The sequence below is a fragment of the Podarcis bocagei genome (assembly GCF_964188305.1).
Source record: "Podarcis bocagei genome assembly, chromosome: 6".
Lineage (NCBI taxonomy): Eukaryota > Metazoa > Chordata > Lepidosauria > Squamata > Lacertidae > Podarcis > Podarcis bocagei.
The window spans coordinates 29508296-29528323 of record NC_138130.1 but is presented as its reverse complement, the minus strand read 5'-3'; the positions used below and the strand labels follow the sequence as shown (position 1 = coordinate 29528323).

At 45.4% G+C, this 20028-nt stretch overlaps 1 protein-coding gene across 2 annotated transcripts in view; it reads left to right on the top strand.

The window, feature by feature from the left end:
• Window positions 1-20028, top strand: part of ECRG4 (ECRG4 augurin precursor) — a 39846-nt gene that overhangs the window by 8697 nt on the left and 11121 nt on the right. The window contains exons 1-3 of one of the 2 annotated variants that reach the window (XM_081198626.1): window positions 7066-7137; window positions 8822-8896; window positions 19410-19539. In XM_081198626.1, the coding sequence (XP_081054752.1) occupies window positions 7081-7137; window positions 8822-8896; window positions 19410-19539 (262 nt within the window). In that variant the 5' untranslated portion in view covers window positions 7066-7080. Of the gene's footprint in view, window positions 1-7065; window positions 7138-8821; window positions 8897-19409; window positions 19540-20028 lie in introns of those variants that run through there. The other variant, XM_081198625.1, reaches the window with a different exon arrangement.

The following is a 20028-nucleotide window of genomic DNA, read 5'->3' as shown; positions in this document are numbered from 1 at the left end:
GATATAAATCCATCTTGGACAGAGATCGGTATGTGGTCTGTGCACTCATAACCACCAAAAGTTAAATACAGTGGTGCCTCGCAAGACGAAAAGAATCCGTTCTGTGATTCTCTTCGTCTAGCGGTTTTTTCGTCTTGCGAAGCAAGCCCATTGACGGATTAGCGGATTAGCGCTATTAGCGCTATTAGCGGCTTATCTGCTGATCGGATCAGCTGATAAGCGGCTTAGCGGCTTAGAAAAAGGGGGGGAGGGGAAAAAACCAGCAGGAACTCGCAAGACATTGTCGTCTTGCGAAGCAAGCCCATAGGAAATTCGTTTTGCGAAGCACCTCCAAAACGGAAAACTCTTTCGTCTAGCGAGTTTTCTATCTTGCGAGGCATTCGTCTTGCGGGGCACCACTGTAATTGTTTAAAGCCAGGTGTGGGGAGCCTTTGACGCTCCGGGTGTTGCTGAACTACAACTCCCATCATTCCTTAGCCATTGGTCAGACTTGCCAAGGCTGCTGGGAGTTTTAAAGTTCAGTCAACATCTGGAGGGCCATAGGTTCCTGACACCTGCTTTACACACACCCCCAAAAATGTTTTTTTTAAGCCTCAATATTCCACCTATCGTTATTTTGATCTCATACAAACATATGAAGCATCCAGTAAAATGATTTCTAAACAACTGATCATTCACCATGCTTTTCTGCTCTTTGTTTAACTTCATAGTTTACCATGGCAGGTCATTCCAGCAGGGTTTTCTGCTGTGCCACCAGCTGCGCCTTAAAGTCCCTTCATTTCAAGAGAGGTGTGGGGAAAGGGGGTTTTGCCCTGTGAGAAACGTACATCTAAGCCAGGGATTGGCAAGGTTTACCTCGCCTGGACCGGTTCACTCCAGCAGAATCCCTCCATGGGCTGGATTGCGTGCGTGCTTGCAATTTCCATCGTCTGCATCTGAGCAATGCAATTTCCGGCGCCACAGAAGTGAGTCCCTGTGCCGCACTGTGCTCGTTTAGCGTGGCTCGGTTCGGGGGCGACTTGTGGGCTGGTTAAATGACCCCCATGGGCCCCTGATCTAAGCTGCTCTTGGCCAGGGAGTTGGAAGGGTATGGAATGGGGTAAAGGTAAAGGGACCCCTGACCATTAGGTCCAGTCGTGGCCGACTCTGGGGTTGCGGCGCTCATCTCGCTTTATTGGCTGAGGGAGCCAGCGTACAGCTTCCAGGTCATGTGGCCATCATGACTAAGCCGCTTCTGGCGAACCAGAACAGCGCACAGAAATGCCATTTACCTATTTATCTACTTGCACTTTGACGTGATTTCAAACTGCTAGGTTGGCAGGAGCAGGGACTGAGCAACGGGAGCTCACCCCATTGCGGGAATTCGAACCGCCGACCTTCTGATCAGCAAGCCCTAGGCTCTGTGGTTTAGACCACAGCACCACCCGCGTCCCATGGAATGGTGTATTACTATATAAATTATTGTAATATAGTGAAGCGCTTCTTGATACTGTGAGCCACATAGTTTTACTACTGGTTTTACTACTGGGTGGCCCTGTGAATCCAACAATAACTTAAAACTCAACCCCATATGAACTGGAACACCTAAGTATGCATTATATTCGATAAGTGGAGGTGCTTAATGTAGCCTCTTCTGGCTCCTGGCAGTTGATGTTCTTGGTGCCGGAACCAGAATCTTCCCTCCCAAATGGGAGGAAAGAAGGAGCTGCCGATGGGCTGGGGGAACTGGCTGATGAAAGAGATGTCAGCACAGAGAAACAGACCTTTCTTTGATTTGCTTCCCTTATGCATACAAATGTAGGTGCTGCTTCAGAACACTTAAGTATGATTCATCATTTCCATAAACAAGCTTTTATGGGAGAGGACATTCTTATTCTGGAAATGCAAGAGGAGGTGGGGAATATGCCACATATCCCCTCCCCCCCTAAGCTAGCTTGCCCTGCTTAAATTGTATGCTTTGGGTAAGTGACTTGTGAACATGTGGTAGTAAATGAGTTTGTTTTTGTGCGCTGGTGCTTTTTGAAGTGTGTCCTTTTGACAGCTGACCCACTATGGTTACTACAAAGCTGCTGTTCACAGTATCTTCCCACAAAGTAACTCAAGGTGCATCAACCGGTGGCGGAGGAAGGGGGTGTGGGCAGTGAAAAATGAGTTTTAAAAAATAAAATAAAACTGGGCTCATGAAACGTTTTAGGAGTGACATGGTGACTTAGGCGCCTGCAAGTTCTGCGCTGCCTGAAACGGCAGTGTGGGACTTGCGTCTGCTTACTGCCTCTCCCTCAGCCACCCTACAGCTGAGGGGAAGGCGGCAAAGAGGCTCACCCCGCCCCCAGCTGCAGGACACGCCCCCGCACCAGGCACCCAAGCAGCTAGCTACGCCACTGGCATCAACACAGTCTGGCCCTGTCAGGGGCTGAACAGATGCGTACCATATTTTTCACTCTATAAGACACACTTTTCCCCTCCTAAAAATTAAGGGGTGCGTCTTATGGAGCGAATGCAGGCTGTGCAGCTATCCCAGAAGCCAGAACAGCAAGAGGGATTGCTGCTTTCGTTGTGCAGCAATCCCTCTTGCTGTTCTGACTTTGCTTTGCTGGAGAGGCGCTGCGCAGAGAGGGAGAGATTTTTCTTGTTCTCCTCTAAAACTAGGTGCGTCTTATAGAGTGAAAAATATGGTACTTTCCCTTACGCACTGCAGTGCTCTCCCTAAGCATGTTGCTGTGCAATTATCTGTCAAGCCTGGATTTTTTTTAGAAAGTAACTCTTTTCCCTCTTCATGGTGTGGAGCTGAACCTAGTCAACTCAAGTTCACAGAAAGTAGAGGGTTAGCATTGTTAGACAGCAGCTTGTAAAACACTCCCCGTGTTTTCAGCAGGAATGAAAAGTTGAAGGCATGTTTGGGGTATGAACAGGACCAGAAACAAAGGACCCATGTAAAAGCCAGCTTAAGATCCTGTTTAGTATCAGGCTTGCAATGTCTTAAATTCAAGATCACAGTGCAGCCCCTGTCCTGCCTAGGGCTTCCTGGTGCTATAACACACCACATTTTTTAGTAATCAGAAGTAAAACAAAAAGAAGAAAAATAACTTTAGCTGCCTCCAAAATCCATTTCATTGAAGTAGGAATGTTTCCCCTCACTTTTATTGGCTATTATGTCCAAACTGGTTCCACATTTTCCATAAGGGAAGTCACTTTTTTCCTATTAAATTGAACAGTACCCATTCACAGTTCTTGGCCTTTTCTACTCTCCAAGTCACAATTTGTTAAAGTGCAGGACAGACACCTCCACGGTGATAACTAAAGGGGTAACTGCCAAAACAAAATAAAAACCCAAATAGTGATAGACGAAATTATCTGAAAATGAATTTTGTTTATTTTAAAATATTTGCTTTTGTGAGCAATTTTTTTTTTATTATTTTGCTCCCTTTGGTCTTTGGTTGCTAGAATATTTGCATAAGCTTCAAATAATTTTCCCTGTAGAATTCACATCCCATTGCTGCTTATTCTCCTCCTGAAATGAACACCATATAAATGGCATCCAGGAACAATAATGATCTCTTCAGGCATAAGGAAAGCAGCATGAATAATGCTACTAAATAAATTACACGTGGACAAAAAATGGCTTTACTTAGGGTAAGGCCCCATTAACAAACTGAGACTTGCATCTGAGTAAACCAGGGGTCAGCAAACTTTTTCAGCACGGGTCCAGTCCACTGTCCCTCAGACCTTGTGGGGGGCCGGACTATATGTAATTTTTTTGGGGGGGGAATGAAAGAATTCCTATGCCCCACAAATAACCCAGAGATGCATTTTAAATAAAAGCACACATTCTACTCATGTAAAAACACGCTGATTCCCAGACTGTCTGCGGACCGGATTTAGAAGGCGATTGGGACGGATCCGGCCCCTAGGCCTTAGTTTGCCTACCCATGGGGTAAACCTTCATGGGATTGGTCTTGAGTTTTTTATAGGATTAAATTTACTATTTTCTCTTTGAGTGTCTGGGTTTTGACCTGTATCTCAATACTGTGCAAGCAGAGTTCTGCTTGTATAAAAGGACTTTCCTCTCTTCTACTCTCCCTGTGCCCCCGATCTTCTCCAGAGGGTTCCCCAAACCTCTGGAGAATATTTTGAGAGTGCTTGGCAGGCTGCAGAAGAAGAGAGGGGAGTTGTGCAGAACAGCAGCACTGGATACAACCTTTACTCTTGAATGTGGAAATTAGGGGTGTACCATTGAAGCAGTTTCATTATTGGTATTTATGCCTTGGTTGAGTATACAATAAAAGTTTTTTTTTTAAAGCTGCACCCTGTTCTGGAAATAGCTGCTACGACATAGCCATGTAGCCTTGCCAGTCCTCTGTCTGCTAACAAATGTTTACAGTGCTGGAAAATGGTTTCTGGCATTATGACCAGAGTTGTAGAATATGGAACAGATGAAGATAAATGTGAGAGCCAGGCAGTAACACAGACTCGGCAGATGTGTGCAGAAAGTAATGGTGTGGTGGCAACGAGAGCTTCAGATGTGTCACAGTTAATTCATCTTCAAACCAGATTGCAGCGCTCCAAATGTTTTGAGCAGCGTGCAAGGGAAAGTAACAATCTTGCTCTGCCCCCAGAGTACAAGTGCATCAGAAATTTTGCAGGTTGTGTCTGGAAAGGTTAAATAAGTTACTTTAAAAAAATTAAAAATAAAGATTATCAGGTTTTGTCGCTTGAGCTTTCACGGGACAGCAGACTGTTACAGAATCATAACATATTTTGAAAATATAATCACTCTGTATATTATTTTTCTCCGATCTAGCAGCAATAGTTGAGTAAAAATTCTACTGTAATATACATGAGCCTCTATACAATTAAAAAAACACACAGTAAGCACTCAGCTTAAGAGTTTTAAAGTGGCGCAGAGTGTCTTCCATCAGCTTGGGGTGGTGGCCCTATTGTGCCCCTATGTTGCCTATGTTCTGGTAGCCTCTAGGTTAGACTACTCCAATGTGTTATACATAGGGCTGCCTCTGATGAGTGTTCAGAAACTTCAGCTGGCACAAAATTCAGTGGCCAGGTTGCTCGCAGGGGCAAGACGGTTTGAGCATATTGCACTAATCCTGCCCCCCCCCCCACTGGCTGCCAGTTAGTTTCTGGGCCCAATTCAAATGTGTTTGTGGGAAGTGAGGGAGGGTATTGATTTATAATTTTTAAAATGTGTTTTTACCTTGTATTTTTATGTTGTGGACTGCTCTGAGATCTATGAATGAAGGGCGGCATACAAATTTAATAAATAAAAATTAAAGTATGTAATAAAAAAAAACTTTTAAAAGGAGAAAGTGCTGGAAAAAAACCCCATCCTATTTTAGCAGGTAAACTGACCCAGGCACTTGAGGAAGAATAAATACTTCAAAGCAGATAGTCTTGCATAAAACATAACAGAAGAAAGGAGAAATGACCAAATAAACAGAGACAACCTGGATAGGCAGAGCGGCCACCAAGACCACATAACACTGGTCTTGAAAGACCTACATTGTCTCCCAGTACGTTTCCGAGCACAATTCAAAGTGTTGGTGCTGACCTTTAAAGCCCTAAACGGCCTCGGTCCAGTACATCTGAAGAAGCGTCTCCACCCCCATCGTTCTGCCCAGACACTGAGATCCAGCACCGAGGGCCTTCTGGTGGTTCCCTCACTGTGAGAAGCAAGGCTACAGGGAACCAGGCAGAGGGCCTTCTTGGTAGTGGCGCCCACACTGTTGAATGCCCTCCCACCAGATGTGAATGAAATAAGCAGCTATCTTATCTTTAAAAGACATCTGAAGGCAGCCCTGTTTATGGAAGCTTTTAATGTTTGATGCATTACTGCATTTTAATATTTTGTTGGAAGCCACCCAGAATGAATGGGGTATAAATAATAAATTATTATTATTATTATTATTATTATTATTATTATTATTAGCCAAACCCCCATGATGTTGGAGGAATAGCAGAAGCATCAGAAGCCCCTTCTGCCCACTGGAAGTATTCAGGAATGAGTCAGCAAAAAAGCTGAGCCTGCCTAGTATCGACCAGATCATGAGTTGGTTTCAATGGCGTTGGGCTGAGTCATTCTTTCCCTGCCCCTGCCTTCCACTGCAGCTGCTGCGAGCAGGAGAGCTACAGATGTGGTGGCTGCCTTGTCACTCCACAAAGACACCCAAGTGGGAATGTGGTTTGGCTTCCCCCCTCGATCCTCAGGCTGTGCATATCTTTGCAGGTGGGAGCAGAGCTCAATCTGCAGCCAGATCCCATTTCTTTGCAACCCCCATCCCTGATGTTCAGCTGGAGGGTTTCTTTTCACTTAAGAATAAAATGGCTCTTTAAGCAGCTTTCACCCAGCACAATTTATAAAAAGCGGTGCTTGCTCCGATTATTGGTTTTCAAACTTGTGATGGGTGAAGATGCTTATAGTCCACTTTGCTCTCGGTATTAGGTGATGAGGCAGCTTCCAAGCCACTTGAAGGAAAACCATTTACCAGAGACCCTGGCAGGATGAGTGGGCACAGAGCAGCAAGGGCAAAAGTATTCTGCCATTCCACCTTTAGTTCTCCGAAAAACTCTAAAATCTGGATTCAGCCTCATCTCTGTTGATGTTGTCTCAACCTACAAAACCACACAAAGAAGACATTCATCACTTCTGTGTGTTTGTCTAAGTGAAGGAGCCATAGAAATGTCTGCTGGTTTTAAGTTATTGGTCCAGAAGCTGTGAAGTACTGTTGCGTAAACAGGAATGCAAAGAAGCAAAGGGAGCAGGCCAACACTAATGGAGAGTCTAAGAAAACAGGAAGAACATAACTTTCCCTGTTAGCTAGCTCAGTCACTGGGTACAGAGCATAATGAATATAGATGTTATTTGTGAACCGTACGCAAGGCAGGATGGGGGTGGGGAGAAATGCAGAACAAATAGCAGCCTTAGTTTCTGACGAAGAGTAACGTTTTGAGTAAACAGGTGCATGTAATATCAAGCAAAAGATCTCAGTGGTGGTTTCTTTTACAGTGGGTTATGATAATCATCTTTCCATTGCGTGACAAAATTCTTCTAAAAGAACAAAGATAGAAATGACTTGGAGGAAACATCAAAGTTGCAATTCTTCTTCCAAAAGGCCAAAGATTGGAGTGGGTTGTGTGTATGTCTTAGTTTTGTTGTCGTCCAAACTAGCACTTCGTTACAACTTACTGCAAAAAATATTACAAATGAACATTCTGATTTGTCTCTTTATGAGGTGTGCTCACACAGCCATAAAATGCTAAAACAGCGCTGGGTGTGTGTGTGAGGGGAATGGAAGCCCATTTGAGAAAATACAGGGGTGCCATTGTTTTAGGACAGAATGTTTGATTCTCAGGAATAAATAAGTAAGCAAACGGCAGAGAAACAGGTGCAGCACTTCTCTTGCAAGAGAAATTAAGCCAAGGATAAGATAAGGCCAGGGGCGAAGACTTGTCCTCCACATTGAGGGGGCGTGGTCACGTGACATGTCAGGTGATGCCACTGGCATGCGCCAAGTGATGGTGGTGGGATGCGAGGAGGGTGATCTCCATGCTTGCTCTTCCATGCCACAGCCCAGCTCCTGGGCTCCCAGGCTGCCACTGTGACAAGCAAGCATGGAGATTGCCCTCCATGCTTGTCCCAGCTGCCACCTGGCTCTGGGGTGCATGGAGGGTGCCTGGTGGCAGCAGGGGGTGGCAGCCCCCTCAATATTGGGGAAATCACTGCCCCCTGCCCCAAAATATTGGGGGAGCTGAAGCCGCTTCGGCCCCATGTACCTGGTGCCCCTGGATAAGGCCTTACAACTAAACTAGCATAGATAATGATGCAGACTCAGAAAACACCTAGAACTGAAAACGCAAAATATGATGCAAATATAGCTGATTGAAACACTGTTTAACTTTACAGTGGTACCTCGGGTTAAGTACTTAATTTGTTCCGAAGGTCCGTTCTTAACCTGAAACTGTTCTTAACCTGAAGCACCACTTTAGCTAATGGGGCCTCCTGCTGCCGCTGTGCCGCCAGAGCACGATTTCTGTTCTTATCCTGAAGTAAAGTTCTTAACCTGAAGCACTATTTCTGGGTTAGTGGAGTCTGTAACCTGAAGTGTATGTAACCCGAGGTACCAGTGTAATTGAAAGGTTTCTTAAATATTGTACTCTTTGTGCCCCTCTAGTAGGAAACACACACAGTTCAGCATCATGAACAAACTTTGCTCATCCCTAACTCTAGATCCTTAATAAGTTAAAAAGCATTGGTTCCAATACTGATCCTTGGGGAACTCATTCCTCCAATGGAGAGCTATCCATTTATTCCTACTCTCTGCTTCCTGTTTCTTAATCGGTTGCTATCCCACGACACAAGTGGTCTACAGCAATATCCAGAAGCAAAATTTTTATTTCCAGCAAGAACAAAGAAATACTGCCTGTGTAGTGTATGTGCCAAAATATACTTGTCTCCCTCATCTGCAAGAAATTAAGAAACATTTAATGCACCCTAAAATCTGCTGTTCATCATTCTGCCTAAACACACACACACACACAGACACATACACACACACATTCCTTTAAGATGAGAACATGAATGAGCATCTGCTTGCAATCATATTTCTTTCCCTTTTGAAATGCTGTCCTGCTGCCTGAGCAGAAATGCGATTCTTCCGAATTCATCCACAAAGTGCTTTGTGGAGCTTTTTCTGCAAAGGGCTGGATTTCTGCAAAATGGAATAAATATGTCCTTCATACATTGGTCCTAGTGGTTTTAAAAAATGTAATACTCCCCCCTGCCCATTATCCAGTTTCTTATTTCTTTCAGAAGTCCAAGGTGTCCTTCAATAAAGAGTCACTTCTTCTGGCCAAGCACGAAGGCAGGAAGCCGCTTACTGGAAAGGTAATTTTATTAAATAAGAGTATGTGTTTAATATAGGAATGGGATTTAAAAAAAAACAACAACAACAATTTGAATTTAGATAGAGAAAGAGAAAAATTGACTGCTTTATATTACTGTACCGAAAGGTCAAATGCAGGCTGATTGTAGGAACTGTGGTTTAAATGTCATGGACTTGTAGTATTTTATTTGCTCAGGAAAATATAGCTTGTGACAGAGGTTTCTTTTAGTTCATTCTGTATACATTATCTACAGTCCTCCCCCTACTCGCATAACATTTGCCCTATTCAATGTGCTTTTACTCCAGAACTACTATAGCTTTTTTATATATAGATCAGCCTCTGAATAGGGGCTAGAAATTATATAGCAGCAAAATTAACTCATTTTAAATAGCTGAAAAACTGTTCAATATTATGTAATCTAAATATGAAGCACCTTATTAAGTAGCATTGTTTACATTAGTAACTGAAGACTTTTCTTGGGCCCAATCCAAAGGACCTTGCTTAATTAAAGGCTGGAATCCTATACACACAGTGGTAAGAGTTGCGGAACATTATCCAAGGCAATTCCAAATAAATATGCATAGGATTCTGCATGATTGAAAAAACTTTTTTTGCTGCTCTCCTTAACTTTAGTGGGGGTTTCACGAGTTCTGTGTACCTTTGATCTGATATCAGTTGTAGGTGTAAATACACTTTTTAATCTTTAAGGGCTGATACTGTGTTGGTTTTTTAAAAATTCTCCTCAGATGCCAGACAGGTTCGCACGACAACAAATCATTCCTCTTTAGGAAGGCATTTTGGACATAAGCGGTTGCTCTCTTTTTGAATTTTTTCAATGGTTGTGCTTACGTCGAGATTCTTATGCACACTTTACCTTTCCCAAACTGCAGAGTCTTACTATCCAATGTTTTTTTCCTCAGTTTCACATTTAATTTGTTTCTGGAAAGGTAGAAAAAAAAACACCTTTTTACATGCGGCATTTACTGATGAACAAAAATGTGATATGGTTGGGTTGATTTTAAGCTTCGTTCAATCTGATTTTGTGGTCCGAGCTAAAAGTAAAATTTAAAAACTGTCTAAAGCGAAAAGGGAGGGAGGGAGGGAGAGGAAAAGCGGAACTAGACAATGCAGCTAAGGAAGATTTGCATGTGGTTTAAATACTCTCTTAACACTGTTTATTTTAAGCGAAATAGTTATTCACCCTTAACATTAGCACTGTTTAGCTATGCTTGTGTTTGGAATTCTGCACAGTGACTTAGTGTATCTGGAAAGAAGCAGGTTTTTAGTAAACAATTAAGAGCCTCTTTGGAAATACTGTAATCTTTTTCAGCAGAGGTAGAGGTGTGTGTGTGTGTGTGAGAGAGAGAGAGAGAGAGAGGGGGGGGGGGAGACTACCTTACTAACCTAAGGCTCAAGGGGTAAACTTTTGTTTTTGAGAATGTCTCTTTCACAGACTAAATTCTAGAGGACACATTCATCTTGCTATAAACTTGACTGACCACAGGGTTGAATGGCACTATTCAGCGGGAAGAAATTCCGATGAAAATCCTCGCTATTACATATTTTACATGGCTGTTTATGTGCATATGTTTTAAAATTATACATATGGATGTTTCCTGATGGCCTATACTTGTAACGCCTAGTAAATGTTTGGTGAAGTACTGTAAGTAAGACTTACCACAGGGAAGGAGAAAAGGCTGACTGAGGTATACTGGAAAAACCACAAATAAACAGAGTTGGCAATATCCTGTGCCTTTTGCAGTGAGGCTCTGGAGGTCTCTTCTGTCAGTATGTGGCTCTGGCTGCCCTGGTCACATCCCCTAACTTTCTCCTTTTACCTGCTTGTAAACTGAGAGCAATGTGGGTGCTGTATCCTCCCTTTTCTGTGTTGTGCTCATGAGGAACACGAGAGGATTCAAATTCCTGTCTGGATATGCCAGGGAACTGGTAGTATTGAGCTTCTTGATGCCTCTACCACTGGCTGATGGAGTGGAGACCCTGCTGTTATCTTGAGCGCTGTGTGTGCAAAGATGCAAAGCTGTGCTGGGCACGATGAGATTGTTAGCTCCTTCAGGCACAGTCCTTGATTGGTAGGCTTTATTTTTAAGGCTGCAGGGAGCATGCTTGCCATTTTGTTGTTGTTCTGTATGCTTCCCCTCCCTCCTCAAGTTGAGCACACAAGGGCTGAACTTCCCTCAGGAGGAGTTCAAATCCCTCTATGCTGAAAAGTGTGGGTGCTCTGTTTTCCAAGAAGGTACCTGGGGACAGCATCACGGAGAAAGCTTTGTGCAGCTCAGTTACAAAGCCATATAACTTTGTGTATATGCAAAATGCCAGGTCAGTGCACAAACATGCCCCGATGCTTCTCATACTTCAAGAGAAAAGTCTCTCAAAGCCATTTTTACAAAATCATCTTTGAACTTCTCTTGCACTGTTAAAATGCCCTTACTGTAAAGGTAAAGGGACCCCTGACCATTAGGTCCAGTCGCGGATGACTCTGAGGTTGAGGCGCTCATCTCGCTTTCTTGGCCGAGGGAGCCGGCGTACAGCTTCTGGGTCATATGGCCAGCATGACAAAGCCGCTTCTGGCAAACCAGAGCAGCGCACAGAAATGCCGTTTACCTTCCCGCTGGAGCGGTAACTATTTATCTACTTGCACTTTGACGTGCTTTCGAACTGCTAGGTTGGCAGGAGCAGGGACTGAGCAACGGAAGCTCACCCCATCGTGGGGATTCGAACCGCCGACCTTCTGATCGGCAAGCCCTAGGCTCTGTGGTTTAACCCACAGCGCCACCCGCATCCTGACCTTACTGTACCTCCATCCAAAAGAGAAGAGCTGTAGGGCCGCCATCTGTTCTGCTGAGAAGCCAGGCTCCTCCTTCCACCTCCTGGCATCACATCAGTCTATAATAAAAAAAGAAAAAGTTTGCAGAGCCATTCTGTCAATTCAGCTGGGAGGCCACCAGCTTCTGGCTCCTCCTCCTCCTCCTGAACTTCTCTGCCCCCAACTGTTCTCTAGAAGAATTTGCAAGTAAAAATACTTCCTGCTCCCTCCCAAGCCAATCATTTGCTGCTGCTGTTGCATCAAACCTGAGGGAAGGATGGTCTGCAAGCCTTTTGGGGTGAAGACTGAGATCACTTGGTTGTTGTTTTTTTTAATCATTTCATTTGCACAAAGATTCTTTGCACATGTCAAAAAGGTTTGTAAAAAGGATGAAAACTAAGTCAAATGTCCTGCCAGGGAAATCCCACCCCACTCCAACATGGCTCACAGTATAAATGATCAGTGATTTTTTTAAAATGCATTTTTTAAAAAAAAAAAAAGTCTTCTTACTGGAACATTTCAGTATCTAATATGTAAAGTCTGTCCAAATTGCTCATATAGTGGCCTCTTGGGTACCATAGTTTTACTCTATATTAATGTGGTATTCACGGCAGAGAATGAGTGCTTTGTACTTGCCCGACTGAGAGGATTTTTGCGCATTCCATTCTATTGCCCCCAATTTACAAAGTGATTACCCACACCAAATTACACTGTCGCACATGCTGTCACATACTTGATACGAAAATATGTGCTAATCAGCAGCAGAAGATACTTCTGCAAAAGCATTCATGTTTCAGAATGCTCAATTGGGGGGGGGGGAGAGAAGTACGGTAATCTCCTCTGACAGCTTCTCTTCACATCATCACCATGCAGTTAACTGGTGCTGAATCTTTGCACGCTGAATAAACTCCCCTGCTGCAACTCTGTTCTCTGGCATTGCTTTGTGCATCCCCATCAGGACAAGAGTCAGAGACAGGAATGAAATGGGAAGTGCTTCAGTGTAGGCAAAGCTATCATTTTCCGGACAATTACCCTAGTCTGGTCCTACCTTGCTTTGTGTATTAGATCCAAAACTTAATGCAGCTTCACAAATGCTTTATTAAGTAGAGGCTTCCATTTATCAGGGGAGAATGCATCCTAAGGGAAACATGCTTGCAGGACTGAAGGGTTTTAAAGATAATTAGAATGAGGCTATAGAATCTAGTGGGACACGGGTGGCGCTGTGGGTTAAACCACAGAGCTAGGACTTGCCGATCAGAAGGTCGGCGGTTCGAATCACCACGACGGGGTGAGCTCCCATTGCACGGTCCATGCTCCTGCCAACCTAGCAGTTCGAAAGCACGTCAAAGTGCAAGTAGATAAATAGGTACCGCTCCGGAGGGAAGGTAAACGGCATTTCTGTGCGCTGCTCTGGTTCGCCAGAAGCGGCTTAGTCGTGCTGGCCACATGACCCGGAAACTGTACACCGGCTCCCTTGGCCAATAAAGCGAGATGAGTGTCGCAACCCTAGAGTCGGCCACGACTGGACCTAATGGTCAGGGGTCCCTTTACCTTTAGCTAGTAGAGTCTAGTACAGGCATTCCCAAATTCGGCTCTCCAGGTGTTTTGGGACTACAACTCCCATCATCCCTAGCTAACAGGCTCAGTGGTCAGGGATGATGGGAATTGTAGTCCCAAAACATCTGGAGTTGAGTTCTGGGATTACTGATCTCATATATATTATTTCCCTCCTCTTCAGTGGTAGGAAAACTTCCTTCAATCCGCCCCCCCCTCCCCACCCCACCAAACCAGGAACAATGCCATCCATGAGATCTGCAAACTGTCCAGCATAATTGAAACAATTGCTGCTCCCATACTGAGCGTTCCTGCCAGTTTAAATTGACGGGCAGCACTGTGTTCTCTGCACCATCTGGCTGAGAAGTTGCATCTCCTGGGGCAGATTCCAGGCCCTTCAGAACAGTAGCATCCCGTCTGTGACATCCACTCTTCAATGAGGCATGCCCAAATCTCAGCAAGACCCCAAAATCTAGTCACCGCTAGAAGATCGCATAAAACATTTTCATTTGGGCTCTTGAGGATTGATCTATTTGTGGCCTTTTGGTGTTCTAATAGAATATTAACTTTATAGTTCTGTTGCCGATATTTGTGCTGTGTTATTGATTCATTTAATGGATCGTAATTGTTTGTGGGTTCTGTAGCTTTGCCTTGAATTGCTGTTTTTATGGCAAGAAAATTGAAGTAGAAATGGGGTGGGGGGGGGGGACCAGGAGCAGGTCTTCAGCTATGCAGAGCCCTAAGGCAGTGTCTGGGAAGCGTATTTCTTCCTGACAAACAGCGCAGCAGTAATACTCAAGCCCAACTAGTTGCATCCTGAATCTTGATACACAGGCACAGGGAACAACCTGTAAAAACATTTTCATCACGCACTTATTAGGATGGATGATAATGATAACTATTGACTTTTCAATAGCTAAACACAGTGAACAACCAAAACTGATTTTGCCAAAACAGATTAAGGTAATGATTAGGAAACACATGTTTAAAAAACCTTTATATGTCCCAAAGGAAGCCCTTAAAACAACATACTCTCCAAATTTTATCCAATGAAGAATAGGGACATTCTAACCCATCATCATCATCATCATCTTACTATTTATACCCCTACCATCTAATTGGGTTGCTCCAGCCAGCCACTCTGGGCAGCATCCAAAATATATATATATATATATATATATATATATATATATATATATATACATTAAACATTTTTAAACTTCCCTATACAGGGCTGCCTTCAGATGGTTTGGGCTTTGCATAACTCCATACCCACCAATATATCTCCAATTAAAATAGGGACGTCCTAACGAAAAGCGGGACATTCTGCGATCAAATCAGAAACTGGGATGACTTCTGTAAATCCAGGACCACAGAGCCTAGGACTTGCCAATCAGAAGGTCGGCGGTTCGAATCCCCGCGACAGGATGAGCTCTCGTTGCTCGGTCCCTGCTCCTGCCAACCTAGCAGTTCCAAAGCACATCAAAGTGCAAGTAGATAAACAGGTACCACTCCAGGGGGAAGGTAAACGGCGTTTCCGTGCGCTGCTCTGGTTCACCAGAAGCGGCTTAGTCATGCTGGCCACATGACCCGGAAGCTGTACGCCGGCTCCCTCGGCCAATAAAGCGAGATGAGCGCAGCAACCCCAGAGTCAGCCATGTCTGGACCTAATGGTCAGGGGTCCCTTTACCTTTATACAGGGCTGCCATCAGATGTCTTCTAAAGGTTGTATAGTTACTTATCTCCTTGACTAGGGGCCGCATAACTCCATACCGTCCAACATTTCTCCAATGAAAATAGGAAAAGAAAAGTGGGACATTCTGGGATCAAATCAGAAGCCGGGATGGCTTCTGTAAATCCTGGACTATCCCTGGAAAACAGGGACACTTGAAGAGCCTGGAGCCTTATCCTCAGTATTGTTCTAAGAATAGTTGGGGAGCTTTCCCAGATGAAAGATCATATTACCTTAACACAGCCTGTCTTTTAAGCTCCCTCTAAGAATCCTGACAGTACCTCTCCTGCTTATGCCAGTTAAACAGTTCAAGACATGTAAATAGGCAGACAGACATGCTTGAGCACAGACATCTGGAACGTTATTAAGATACAGATGCAAATTGCTTGTTTAGATGTAATTTCTCTCCTAAGGTCAAGTGTTAGCCTCCTCCATTCAGCATCAGCAAAAATGCAAACTGCAGTACACAGTGATGAGAGTCAAAATACTTTGGGAGGCCTTGACTGATGAGCTTAATGCTCTTGTTATTTGGAAGAAACTCATGACTCCTGTAGTTTTCTTGGAACTAACTTTAGAAACCAATTTGCCATGCCAAGTGCATTTAAGTTGCAACCCACTCAGTTCAATTAAGGTAATATATCAGCGCTCATTAGAAGAAATTAATAGCAGCAGAATGTCAGACACTATGTACTATGCAATTAGAGGTTCTGGCCCCTCGTGGCCATTGAAAATTCCTTACTGGGCTTCACAAAACTGAAAGTGTTTTCTCTTATTAAGGCTTCTGGCAAAATGTGTTTATTTTTATTTGGGGCAACCCTGGTGACTGGTGGTTTTATTATAGGCCTGGCATTATGCGGACCTTTGAAAGAAATGATGTGTTCCTACCCTGCCCTGAATGCCTGCTTTTCTGTTCAGAACTCGATTTCTTGTTGAGTGGAGATGTTTAACAAACCTGCCGAGTTATCTTTTATTTCCAGAATGGCACTGATGCCTTAACAGTCCACCATACCTAAACAAATACAAGTAAATTGAAAACTCAGACATTGTCCAGGCCCCTGCATGTAGTCAGTTTGATGCACTATGCAGCCAACATATTTCTCCTTTGTGGGTTATGAATGCATACACATACATACATATGCACTGATTGTTTTGTTGTGTCTATTTTAAGCAATTTATTTGCGCTTTTATCTCAGGTTTTTATCTTGTGAACTGCCCTGAAATCTTTTGATGAAGGGTAGTACAGTGGTACCTCAGGTTACATACGCTTCAGGTTACAGACTCCGCTAACCCAGAAATAGTACCTCGGGTTAAGAACTTTGCTTCAGGATGAGAACAGAAATCGCGCAGCAACAGCATGGCGGCAGCGGGAGGTCCCATTAGCTAAAGTGGTGCTTCAGGTTAAGAACAGTTTCAGGTTAAGAACGGACCTCCGGAACGAATTAAGTACTTAACCCGAGGTACCACTGTATATAAATCAAATACAGAGCTTTCCAAACTCTGTGTCTTAGCATTAGTATGAGGGCTTCCAAAAAAGGGGCTGTGGCCTTTCTCTTCGTTTTGCTGCTGTGCTGTGCTGAGCTAAGCCATAGTTCGGCTTAGTTTCTTGCCCAGACGCAGTTTATCTCAGCCGTTTCGCTCCCCCAGACAAACCACGAGCCACGAACCACAGGACAAAACCTTGATTAGTTTTTGGTTTGTCTAGAGAGTGCCAAACCACAAGCCCAGGCTTGGACAAGGCACTAAGCCAAACTATACGCAGCAGCAAAAACACCATGCTAAGCAAAGCGGTTGCGATCTCCTCTCCCAGAGTCTGCTTATTCATGCCAAGTCATGTTTTGGCTTAGCATGATGTGCGGAACAGATCGCAGTGTCTAGAAAGCTGCCTTATACTGAGCCAGACCATTGGTCCATCTAGCGAAGTATTGTCTACTGGCAGTAGCTCTCCAGCATTTCAGACAGAGTTCTCTCCCAGACGTAGCTGGAGAATTGAGCCCAGGAACTTCAACAAGACAAGCAGATGTTCTACCATTGAGCTATGGCCCTTTTCCTAGCTCACCTAACCGAACTCTCAACTCTGGCCTTTCTCTTTCTAACTCCCGGAGAGAGAGGGCCCACCCATTTCTCACCAGGCACAGAGCCACTTTCTTTGTTCCCTGAGTAGCCTATCACCAGGGGTGAACTTTGGTAATATGGTGTCCTGAGTGAGGACAAAATTTAGTGCCCCCCATATTATTTATTTTCACAATAATTCCTTTTGGTACAGTTGCTTTTATTGATCTTTTCAGTAGGTACCTGTACAAATATAATTATGATTATAATGCACCCCTGAAGAAGAGAAGAAGAATTTATTATTTAACACACACACACACACCCAAATCTGGCTGGGTTTCCCCAGCCACTCTGGGCAGCTTCCAAAAAAAAAAAAAAAAAAAAAGATTTAAAAATACATTAAAACACTTGTCATTAAAAACTTCCCTAAACAGGGCTGCCTTCAGATGTCTTCTAAATGTCAGATAGTTGTTTATCTCTTTGACATCTGATGGGAGGGTGTTCCACAGGGTGGGCGCCATTATCGAGAAGGCCCTCTGCCTGGTTCCCTGTAACTTGGCTTCTCGCTGTGATGGAACCGCCAGAAGGCCCTCGGAGCTGGACCTCAGCGTCCGGGCAGAATGATGGTGCCCTGTGTTGATGCCCTGTGTGGGGTAAGTGCCTGCAACGTCCTAAAGCTGGCGCTGCTATCATCTCACCAGGAAGCTAGTTATTCCATGAATTAAAAGGGGGCCCAGGCATTTTGCCTACCCCCACCCAAACTCAAATTTATTTTGCATTATGGAAAGTGGGGGCTACATACACTGAAAAGTGTGGGCGGACAATTGCTGGAACTGACAGGACTCGGCTGCAAATAAAACGTCTCAAATGTGTTGTAAAGTGCAATATGCAAATCTGACACTTGATGGCGACAGTGAGCCATGCCAAATTCAATGTGTTTTTCAAAACGCTTTTTTACAAAAAGCATTTTGACAGCGTTTTAAATTTACCACCTCAATAATAAACCAGGGATGCCAACTTGTAAACAATATTTATTGGGGGGTGGGCAGGTAAGCCCTGCCTTGCATATTCCATCACATGATGTGGTGCACTGCACACTATTTGAATGGCCGCAGGTGGCGCTGTGGTCAAACCACTGAGTCTCTTGGGCTTGCCGATCAGAAGGTTGGCGGTTCGAATCCCTGTGACGGGGTGAACTCCCGTTGCTCTGTCCCAGCTCCTAGCAGTCTGAAAGCATGCCAGTGTAAGTAGATAAATAGGTACCGCTGCAGCGGGAAGGTAAACTGTGTTTCCATGCGCTCTGGTTTCCATCATGGTGTTCTGTTGTGCCAGACGTGATTTAGTCCTACTGGCCACATGACCCGGAAAGCTGTCTGTGGACAAAGGCCAGCTCCCTTGGACCAAAAGCAAGATGAGTACCGCAACCCCATAGTTGCCTTTGACTGGACTTAACCGCCCAGGGGTCCTTTAGCTTTATTATTATGATTTGAATGGCAGCAGGGACGCGGACTTATAAAAAATATTGGGGGGGGGGGGGCGGGAAAGCTCATGAATAATAAATAAGCTCATGAATATGCAAATAAAGTGGCGCCGCCTCCTCGTGAGCGAATAGGGGAGAGCGTGCTGCTCCTATTAATCAGCTCCGAAGGAAATTGGGTGGAGCTTTTGCTCGGGAGGGAGGGCAGGAGGCATGCAGCCCGACCCTGTGCATTTTGGGCTGGGGGAGGGGCGGCGGTGGCGCTCTGCTGGAGGGGCGCCTGAGATTATTGGGGGGGCGGAGCCCCCCCCCAACGAATTTTTGAGGGGGCTCGGGCCCCCTCAAGCCCCATGGAGTCGGCGCCTATGAATGGCAGTGTCCATCATCTTGGGGTCGGAGACAAGCCGCCTCAAATATCTTAAGGGGGGGCGAAGGGACCTCGGTCCCCAAGGAGTTGGCTCCTATGATAACAACCCCAGCATACATGCTCAATAAGCAGCAGGCGTCGCACCACCGTTATGCAAACGCCACGGAGGCTCAATGAGCAGGTGGCCCCGAAGCGAACATCTGGAATGTGGGAAGGGCGCCAGCTGCCGCTTTGCGGCTTCAGAAATCCCCATCTCTCTCTCTCTCTCTCTCTCTCTCACACACACACACACACACACACACACACACACACACACACACACACCGCCGAGCGTTTCCTTCCCCCCACTTCCTCTACGGACGCTGGACAACGTCCACGCGCAACCAGGGGGGCTACAGGCGCTTCGCCCGCCGCGCCCCCGGCTCGCCCTGCCCGCTGCTTCGCGCGCTCCCTCCCCACGGCTCCTCCCCGCGTGCAGAGCATCAGCCGCCTCTCGTTTTTCTCCCCGCAGGCGAAGGGAGAGAGCAGCTCCAGGCGAAAACTCGGCCGGACGGAGATTCCCGCCAAAATGGTGCCCGGGCGGCGGGCGCTCTCGTGGGCTGCGCTCGCGCTGGTCCTCCTCCTCGTGTGCCTGAGTCCCGGTGAGTCAGCCCCACGCTCGGGAGAAGTGGGGCTTGGGGAGGTGGGGGGAGAGGGCGGCGGGCACGCAGGATGATGCCCCCCAAGGCAAGGGGCGCACGCTGAGGCTGAGCGAGGCGGCAGCCCCTTCTTCGTCGTCTTCCCGCCAAAATTCCCCAACGCCGGTGGATAATGGCTCTGGTTGGAGCTGGGAAGTAGGAAACTCCTGATCTTTGGTCCCCCTGCTCATAAAAACGAGGGCTGGGCTTTGCATCCAGGAGGGATGTCCCAGATGCCCAGACACACGCTTCAAAACAAAACAAAGCCCATCCCACCCCTGCTGCTAATAATGCTCCTTATTATTAAATGTGTGCGCATGCATGCATGTGCACAGCTCTGCAAAGTGGTGTACTTCAGATGTGGCGCATATAATGTTGATTTGCTTTGCTGGAGGAAAGAGACTCTGCCTAAACAGCCAGCTGTGGAAGCAATCATGTTTTTCACTCCCAGCC